Source organism: Calypte anna, chromosome 15 (assembly GCF_003957555.1).
Source record: "Calypte anna isolate BGI_N300 chromosome 15, bCalAnn1_v1.p, whole genome shotgun sequence".
Taxonomy (NCBI): domain Eukaryota; kingdom Metazoa; phylum Chordata; class Aves; order Apodiformes; family Trochilidae; genus Calypte; species Calypte anna.
Window position 1 is genome coordinate 359,838 of NC_044261.1, and position 9,353 is coordinate 369,190.

Genomic DNA, 9,353 nt, shown 5'->3' on the forward strand with positions numbered 1-9,353 from the left:
AAATATGCTTGATCTGTTCAGTAATTGTCTTTTAGGACTATCATGACTTTACCTGGTGGGTGCTGCTGTGGAGGGGCAGGAGCTGGCTGTGCTGGAGGAGCCCCTGCAATGGGCACAGGGGAGCTCGGTGGCTTTTGCTCTGCAGGTGACTGTCCTGCCTGCCTGAGCAGCCACCATCCTGTCCAGCAGCCCTGGAGTCGGCCAGGCCAGGACCTGTGCTGATCCCAGCCTTTGGGGTGAGGGTACCACCACTGCTGAGCTGTTTTCAGACTCCTTGTCTTTGGTCATTTTGTTGCTCTGCATGTCACGCCTTCCATGTGAACACGTTGTGTACTGACATGTGAGGTTTTATCTCTTATCTGTACTGCAATGTTTGCTGTTTTCAAGCAGCACAGGCTATCCTGTGAACTGGGCTTGCATCTGTCCCAGGTTCTGTTGTGTTACATCCTTTGGTCTGGGGAGGAAGTCTCCACCCAGACCATCTCCAGCGCTTGGCTATGGAGGATGGCTCATATGACAAAGGTATTGCTTTTATTAATAGCACTTCCAACTTTCTTGCAGTAGTTGCTAATAGAGTCCATTGTGCAGTTTGCAAACATAACTTGTTTGCAAGTTCCTTGCTTTCAGCTACCCATACCTCATGATTGACAGAGCTTTATCTGCAACTGGAACTGTGAGGGTACTGATGTGATGACACCATCCTGCATTACCTGACTAATCTCAACCTGCTGAGTCCCATCAGTCTCTGGTAATGATCCCCTGGGGACTGAGGGCTGTGAGGGGCTGGTGCTGGGGCCCTGGGGGACATCCCACTGCTGATACCCACCGATGCTGGCTCCTGGGAACACGTGGGCACTGCCCCTTCTGACAGTGTCTCCTGCAGTAAATACTCCTTGCAGAAGCACCCCTCAGGCCCTGGGGCCCCTCATGACAGCAGTTCAGCAGTGGGACTCTTTCCTCTTTCTCTGCAGCAGAGGAAGAAAGCTGCTGTCACAAAGACTAATCTCCAGGCACTGGCTTTTCCTGTGCAGAGCCCAGCGTGTCCTGTGTGCTCAGAGACCCCAGAATAAAAAATATCAGGCACTGTGTGCATTGTAAGGGATGTGAGCAAATACGAGTAAGAAAAGCATTTCCCTTTCTTAATTGTCTGCACAACCCCATTTGAGTTTTAAACATTCAATAAATAAAAAGCCATACAGCATATGTACACTCAGGATAGTAAGTTTAAAGAGCACAGGTAGGCTGTGCTCATGCTGACTGCCTGCCGAAACTGTGCCTTGGGTCTTACATGGTGAGCTCTGCTCTGAGCTTCAGCTCTGCTCTTCCATGCTGTTTATTTATCAAAACTGACTAAAAAAACCCAAAAAACCCCAAACAAAAAAAACCCCAGTGCCAGCTCTAGGGGACTGTAATTGGAGTTTGAGGAACGTGTCTTTGACCTGCTGATGTTGGGTTTGTTGATGGAGCAGTGGGTGAGGGTCTGCTACAGAAGTGCCAGCACAGCATGGCAGTGCCAGGCTGAGGGATGGGACTGAGCTGTGTGTAGATTTTCACCTGGTTGCACTGGTGCTGCACATGGCTGGGCAGGCAGCTGCATTTCCCTGCACCCACCATCCTTCTCCCCTGAAAAGGATGACTACAGCATCATGTCTCAGGTTCTAATTAGTTTCTCTGTGTGGTGCTATGATCCTGTTTTGAATATGAGCATCTCTGACATCCCATAATCAAGCGTTAAAAGCATTTTGCAGTTTAAACCAGGGACCCCCCAACTAGTTTAAGATTATTTTTTGTATCAAAACAGTTCCCATTTTGTATCTGGTGTAGCAGCTGGTGAAGTGAAACAAATCCAACAAGGTACTCCATGAAGTGTGGTGAACCCACACTGCTGGGCTGTGTGGAACATGAGAAAGATGACGTGAAGAAAGGTCTTAAGGAGCTGAAACATTCACAGCCGTATTCTGGCATATTTGGCATGCTCCAGCATCACCTTCAGCCCTGTGTGAAGGGAATCTTGGGGTCTGTCACAGAAATTACCGTCCCTGCATTTGCCAGTGCTGCAGCAGGTCTGATCTTACCTCTTGTGGTTTGGGTGAATAGGAATGAAATGGTGGAGGAGAGGAAATGAAAGCTGCTTCTCATAATATTGTTGTTGTTTTTGTTTCTCTATTTATTCACCATTTTTATCCCATAAAAAGCCCTCCTTCCAGGGCTGGGGCTTCTCAGTAGCAGCCAAGGCATCCCCTCATAAGCGATGGACGATGGGAATCACCTGGATGGAGGACATGGATGGTTTGGGGCTGATTTTCTTCTTGGGGAAAGTTTCAGTATCAATTTCAGATGCTGGAGGATGCACAGGGAGTGAAAACTCCCAGTTGTGCTGCAGTGGGGGTCACACATTCTCAGTCCTGTGATGTCCAAATGCAGTGCTGCTTTACTTTACAAATGCATGTGAAAGAATACTTTTGGTGTTTTTCTGGCATGGTGAAACATCATCTGGAGAAGATCCCTGTGGGGCAGGAGGAGGGAGCTGCAGCAGTGGTGGGGACACTGGGGTGCGGGTGTGGGCCGGGGGGGTGCCATGCTGGGACCATCAGCTGTCGGGTCAGGGGATGGGGTTGTGCTGCATATGTTCTCCTAATGCTCTCTCTGAATCCTTTGCAGCCCATGACCTTCCCCCGAGCAAGACCCCGGCGCAGAGCGGCAGTCACCTGCAGTGCCTCTCGGTGCACTGCACGGACGAGGTGGGCGAGGCCAAGGGCCGGACTGCGGTGCCGACGTGGAGGTCCCTGCACTCGGACATCTCCAACAGATTTGGGACTTTTGTGGCCGCCCTGACTTGAACAAAAGAAATTATTTTTTTTCTCTTTTTAATTTCAAAGGGCCGCTACTGCTAGGTGGACTATTTTTCTAGGTTGGTACCTGCTTAGTGGCATATGGACTGGAAAGGGTTAATTTAAAGTAAACCTCAACTTTTTTTTAATCTGCCACAGTATGTTACCAGTGTTAACCCTTCTGCAGTTAGCACACTTTTGCTTAAGATTTTCCTGCTAGACCACTTTTTCCCATTATTCTGCAACCTTGGCATACATTTATAGATGAGGCCTTTTCCTTTTTCATCTCAGCGTATGTCCAAGTCACGTATGTCATCATAAGACAAAGATCCTCCTCCTGCTTTTCCTCCTCATTTTCTTTGTTTTCCTTTTTTCCTTTCTTGCTTTTTTTTCTTTCTTTTTTTTTTTTTTTAATTGGCTTTGTTCAGTGCTTATTACAACGGTGATCCTGAAGAGCAGCAGTTCAGGAATAAATGCCGGTTAAAGTGAAATGGTCATCATTACAGTATGTATTATATTGACACCCAGCTTTTGCCAGTCACATACAAACCAAACAGTTAATGCTCTGTTGACTATTCAGGCAACAAGCCTGCCCTTTCCTGAGAAAATGATGTTCTGTTATTGGTACTGTTCAGCCTGGCTTGCTCTCTGCCTCCCCCGGCGAGGCGAGGACGTTCCTTCCTGTATTTACCTTGCTCCAGTCCAGAGATGGAACGTGGTCATGAACGGGCTGGTTCAGGCACAGCCGGGGGAGGTATAGAGAAGTTTCTCTAAATAAGTCTAACAGGAAGTTTGCTTAATAATTCAGAGTCATTCTCTCCCCCACTGAGTGCCCAGGCTCCCTCTCTGCTTGCGGGGGCTGCTCGCAGCCTCCCGCTCCCAGTGATGCTCCCACAGTTCCCACTTTATCACCGCTGGAGAAAAAAACTGTCCTTGAGCCCCCACGTGCCCTCTGGGTCCTCAGAGCCCTGCCAGCCAGCACTGCCACACCCTGCACATTTTTTACCCATTTTTAGCTGAAGGAAGATGCTGTTGAATGGAAGCTTGCCTGTGTGGCTGTCCCAGTGTGGTGCCAGCAGTCAGGGGGTGGCCCAGGCAGGGGGATGTGGGGGACTGGATCCCCAGGGTCAGTGTTTCCTAATCTGCCAGGGCAGGGAGACCCCACGTTAGACTCCCCCAAACTCATTTAAGGCCCCGTTTTTGCTACACACTGAAGAACAGTGTTGCTGGATGCAGACAATAAAAGGAAAACCATACTTTCCTGCTTGTGATAGATAATACTTGTTTGAGAAGAAAGTTGGAAGCAAACCAGATAAAACCCTGGCTGAAGCAGTGGTCTGACACTCCTATGGTTTTATGTAACACTGCCTGTTACTCGTGCCTCCCCTGAGCCCAAGGGCTGCCATCCCACCCCATGCAGACCTTCTCACTGTCCTCTGCTCCCTGGCACTGGGTAACATCACTGGGGGTGTTGGTTTTGGCTGTGATTGGCCTCTGGGTTTATTTTTTGCATTTGCTGAGAACTCACAGAGTGTGTCCCTCCTCATGAAGTGGAGATTGAGGACTGCTTTGTATTTGATCTTCCATAGTTGTGCTGGGCCTTTGATTGTTTTGAAGCAATGTTCTCACTAGACACCAGTGGAGAGGAAATTCTGCTTAAACTACCAACAGCACAGGGTGGTCCCAACCCCTCACTTGCCATGATGTAGCTTCAGAGAGACTCAGTATTTGAAATGTTATTTGAGTGTGCTCTTAGTGACCATGCATGGATTGATTACCTCGTATGGGCCTGGTCAGTGACATTGGATAAATTTGGATGGTTTTGAACCTCAATTTTCAATCTTATGTTACTTTTTATTGAAGCTGGAGCTGCCAGCTGCTGCTGGAGCTACGTTCTGTAGGTGTGTGCATGCTGCCTAGAGCTCCTCCCTGGCCCTGCAGCAGAACATCCCCACCCCAGTATCTGACCTCCTGGTACAACAGTCATGGTCCCCCAACAGGAGGAAGCCTCTTTCTCCTGGTTCACCCAGATGTGTTTAACTGTAAATCCTTTCTAGCAAAGGCCCTGGGGGCTGCTGAGCTGAGGGGGGTTCAGTGGCCACTGGGGGGCTTCTCTCTGCAGCTCCCACTCTGTCCTGGTGCTCCTGCCCATCCCAGCTGAAGGGGTCTTGGAGTAACCCCAGTGAAGCACATGCCAGAGGCACAGATACCACTTTTTAGCACTTACAGCTGGAAGTTTAGGAAGTGTTCATGGTCTGGCAGCATTCCTGTACCAGCACAGCCCCATGGCTCATGTCTTTGTTTTTAGTTTTTCTGCTGCATTCAAGAGAACAGGTTTTTCAGGCTTCCTGAGGTCAGGGATGCACACCCTGTGCTACCGGGAAGAGACCTTGGGAAGAGACCTCTGGGTGAAGGCTGCATCAGACACTTCGGGTTGCTTTTAAAGAGGAATCCTCATCCCAGTACAAGTGCTGAGCTCTGTGAGTCTCACCCACCCTTTCCTTTGGGTTTGATCTCTGCAGCTTGTGCTTCTCTCCTGGAGCTGCTGTTTTCAGCCACTTGGGACTTTTTCGCTTGTTCATAGAAGTAAAAAGTGGAAGCAATTCCTTAAAACCAACACGATCCCAACAACAGTTTGAAACCCCATGAGAGGGAGAGGACAGGCTGCCAGGCAGTGGGGCAGGGGGAGGATGGGAGTTCCAGACAGTGAGGAAGTTTCTGTTCTGCTGAATAATATGGCCACATGCAGTCCTTTTGCTAACCTCCTACACCCTTAGTCTTGTTTCATTGAATTAGCATCATCAACTGAGCAAAAGGAGAGGTTGGGGGCACTGCTCAGGGCAGCTGTCAGCACTGCCAGCACCAGATTGTGCTTTGTGGTTTCCTTGCATTTTGCCAAAGATCAGACCAGAAATGGTACATATGACAGACCAGGGCAAGCATCACTTCTGCTGGAGACCTGGTGTGTTTGGTACTGACAGCACCTGCAGAAAGCTGGAGCTTTGTCACAAAGCTTCTGTTCCCTGCAGGAATTTTGTTGTACTCATTTTCTCCATTAAACTGACATGGAACACACTGATTTTCTTTTAGAGTATATAAAATATCAGCATAACCCTGCATTGTAAGAATTGAAATTATTTAATTTCCTGAAGAACAAGGCTTCCAACAGAAGGGCGTTTGAGAGCTGTAGGTAAAAGCCTGTTGTGCAAGCAGTAAGTTGCACTCTTCTGGAGAGGGAAACTGAGTCACAAACAACATCAGCCCATGCTGGTTCAAAGACAGGTCAGTGGCAGAGCTGCCCTGTCCCTGAGGGCTGAGCTGCATAGCTCAAGACTTGCTTCCTTCAGAGGATGAGCTGGTGCAAGAGAGGGTGAAATTCCATGAGCTACATGATCCCCAAAGGACAGGGTAAAGCAAAGTAATCTCAGCTCAATCTTGTGTGTCCTGCAGGGCTTCCATGTATGGGGACGTGGCACCAAAATGTCAAAGACCTGTGGGAAATGCACTATTGGGGTATGCACCATCTTTGCTTTGTGTTGTGAACACCAGAAATGGGGCTGCTTTGTCCTGGGGACTTCTCTGCCCTGCCTGGTGAGAGGTGCTCCCACCCAACCCCTGCCCAGCAGCTGGGGGTGTGGAACCTGTGTGCCACTGACCTGACCCAGCTCCCTAACTCCTTTGGCATTTCATAAAAGAAACACATCATCTATCATTCAAGTTTAATGTAGTGGCAAACTGAGCAAATCTTTCTTGTATTTACATTGGGAGGAGTGAGAAAGTATGTCTGCCCCAAAATAGGAAAGGATAGACCTTATTCATGACAGACCCTTGTGACTTTTCTCCAGGCCACTCTTTCCTAGGGTTACTCATTCTATGCTGTTCTATCTTGGTTGGTAGAGCATCAGTGAGAGAGGGTTTAGACTTACTTTTGTCTGGTTATGGTGACTTTCATCACACAGATGAGGATTTGGCTGTGTGGTTCGTGTGGCAGGGGGTCAGCACCAGCCTTGTCACCTGGGTCATTTCAGGACTCAGTTTGGATCCTGTGTGGCTGCGTGGTCCCTGCCTGCCCCAGGAGTGGGGCTGAGCCCTCCAGGCACCCCCAGAATGCTCCCCCCTGGGGCTGGGGGCATGGGGTGAGGTGAGCACGGGGCAGTGGAACACATCAGTTGCTGGGGGGTGGCGTGGGGGCACAGACAGAAACAAAATTGGTAAATTTTGGTTATTTTTGTTAAGCTGCAGTGTAAGGTTTTCTCAAGTACTAGATTCACAGCTGTTCAATGGATGGTGTGTAAGAGCATAACCCATTTTTATAGAATTGTTTCTCCTTTATTGCTTAAGGCTAATGGAGGAAATAGTCTAATTTTGTCTTAGAAATTCTCTATTAAAATTGTTGGTTTGAGTCCATCCGCTCATAGATTCTGACTGATGAAACTGTAGGCTGTGATATCAGCAGTTATAACTTTATCACTATTCAGTACCCAAGAATATTACAGCTTTAAAACAGCCTTAAGCAAAAGGATGTTATTTCTTTGTACTAAATTTGGTTCATGGAAAACAAACAAACAAAAAAACCTCAAAACACTGGTAATCCGTACTGCATAGCAAACTCTTCTGAAAAATGTTATTGCACATGTAAAATATGAAAACTTGACTCTGCTGTGTGTTAGGCAATCCTGTAATTTTTTTTTCTTTTTTATTTTTTTTCTTAATTCCTGTTAAATTCATTTCTTAAATGCTTGGTTGGAAGACTGTGACAATAGCTCATGAAACTGAGTGTTATTTTTTTCCTTTTTTTAAATATGTAAAGTGCAGTCTTCTGTATTCATGCATATTGTACATATCTGTATATGTTTTACTGAGCAACTAAATAACAATAAATATGATGTTAATGGTGGCTATTGTATATTTCATACTGTGTTTGTTCATTTTTGCAGTCAGTCCTTTTTCTCCCCTGTCACCCCACAGCCACATCCAGCCCCTTGCCCTGGTGCAGACGGTGATGGACACAGAGATGGAAAAGCTTGGAGCCAACTGGAGCAGTGGGAAAGGTCTTTTTAGGGACAGCCATTTCTCCTCTGCACCCACGAGGTTTGCAGAGCTGCCCCATCTGGGGTGGTTGGGGCTTGATGAGAGAAGACAAAGCTGGGGCAGCTGGGATGGCTCAGGGATCCCTGGTTCAAGAGGAGGATCCTCCCAGCCTCACTGTAAGCTGGACTTCTGGATCTTACTTCAGGCAAGATTTTAGAGCTGAATTCTGTGAAAAAAAGAATAAATAGGCTAGAGCTGGTACCAAGATTCTTAAAAATCCTGTCATCTCTGTTACTCAAATTTCAAACTCTTAATCCTTTCACATTCCTGTGACTTTCCAAGGAGTCCTTCAGGAGAAAGGTCATATGAAAAAAAAAGAAAAGAAAAGAAAAAGGGAGCACAGCGCGGGGCTGGGACTGCAGGGTTCTGCAGGTCCTGGTGTGCAGTCCGGAGCTGGGCCCAGCCCAGCAGCTTCTGACTCTGCTGCTCACAGTTGAAGCACAATATATAATACCAAGGCATTTTATCGTTCCTTGCAACGCATACGATTTGATTTTGAAACCTTGTATCTTATTAAACATGGTAATTAGATGTTAGATAATTTGTGACTAGCTTTATAAATAAACATGCTTAGTTTTTTCAGGAATGCAAGACCTCTGAGAAGTACAACTCCCGTTGCCACAGCTTTTTTGTGTAAGCAGTGTGCATGTTTTACCCCAACTTTCAGCTCAAAGCCATTGAAATGACTGACATTACCTTTCCAGTCCTGCTGAAAATCATCAGCCCCTGTGCACCACTGAGCAGGCTGCAGTGAACTCTCTGCTCTTTGCTTTCCTACTCTTTGTGCTGGCTGTCTGGTGACGTTGGTGACGGTGATGTTGGTGATGGTGATGTTGGTGATGTTGGTGATGTTGGCACCGTGCTTGCTCACCCTGAGCTCTGGTCTCCATGCCTGCTGCTCCATGCTCAGGGGCTCGTTTCTGGTCTGTGTCACTGTTAAGCAGGGATTATAGTTTATTAAATGAAGGAAAGCGAGTAGCTGGTCAGAGAGCTTTTATAGTTCTTGCTCTCCTCATTGTTGTTCCCTGTGCCCTGAGAGGTGGGAGCAGGCTTTGGCTGTGTCTCATGTCTCTTGTCCCAAACCATTTAACTGATTTAATTACATCCTTTGAATTATTTTCTGCACGAGGCTTTGGCACTGCTGTCACAGAAGAGACCCTATAAATATGTATCGTATGCTCAGCAGTCAGGGACCCAGAGCAGCAGGGCTGATCCCGTGTCCTGAGATCCAGGAGCTGCCCTGGGTCAGCCACGGCACGGCCAGCGGGGCAGAGCCCCCAGCACGGCCCTCGGGTGGGCTTGGTGTGAGGTGTCAGAAGCTGCTTGGCTGCTCGGGGGCTTCCAGGGCTGTTTAAAGCCCCTTCCCAGGCTGTGGCTGTGCCAGCTGCTGTCAGACTGCTGCTGGGGTCAGGGGAGTAGGGCTGAAGGCAT

At 47.9% G+C, this 9,353-nt stretch overlaps 1 protein-coding gene across 1 annotated transcript in view; it reads left to right on the forward strand.

Moving 5' to 3' along the window:
- The window catches only part of MN1 (MN1 proto-oncogene, transcriptional regulator), a 35,622-nt gene extending 27,885 nt beyond the window's left edge, over window positions 1-7,737 (forward strand). Inside the window, exon 2 of the mRNA XM_030460313.1 lies at window positions 2,662-7,737. Coding sequence (XP_030316173.1) covers window positions 2,662-2,840 — 179 coding nt within the window. The 3' untranslated portion in view covers window positions 2,841-7,737. The remainder of the gene's footprint in view (window positions 1-2,661) is intronic.
- The last annotated feature ends 1,616 nt before the right edge of the window (window positions 7,738-9,353 follow it).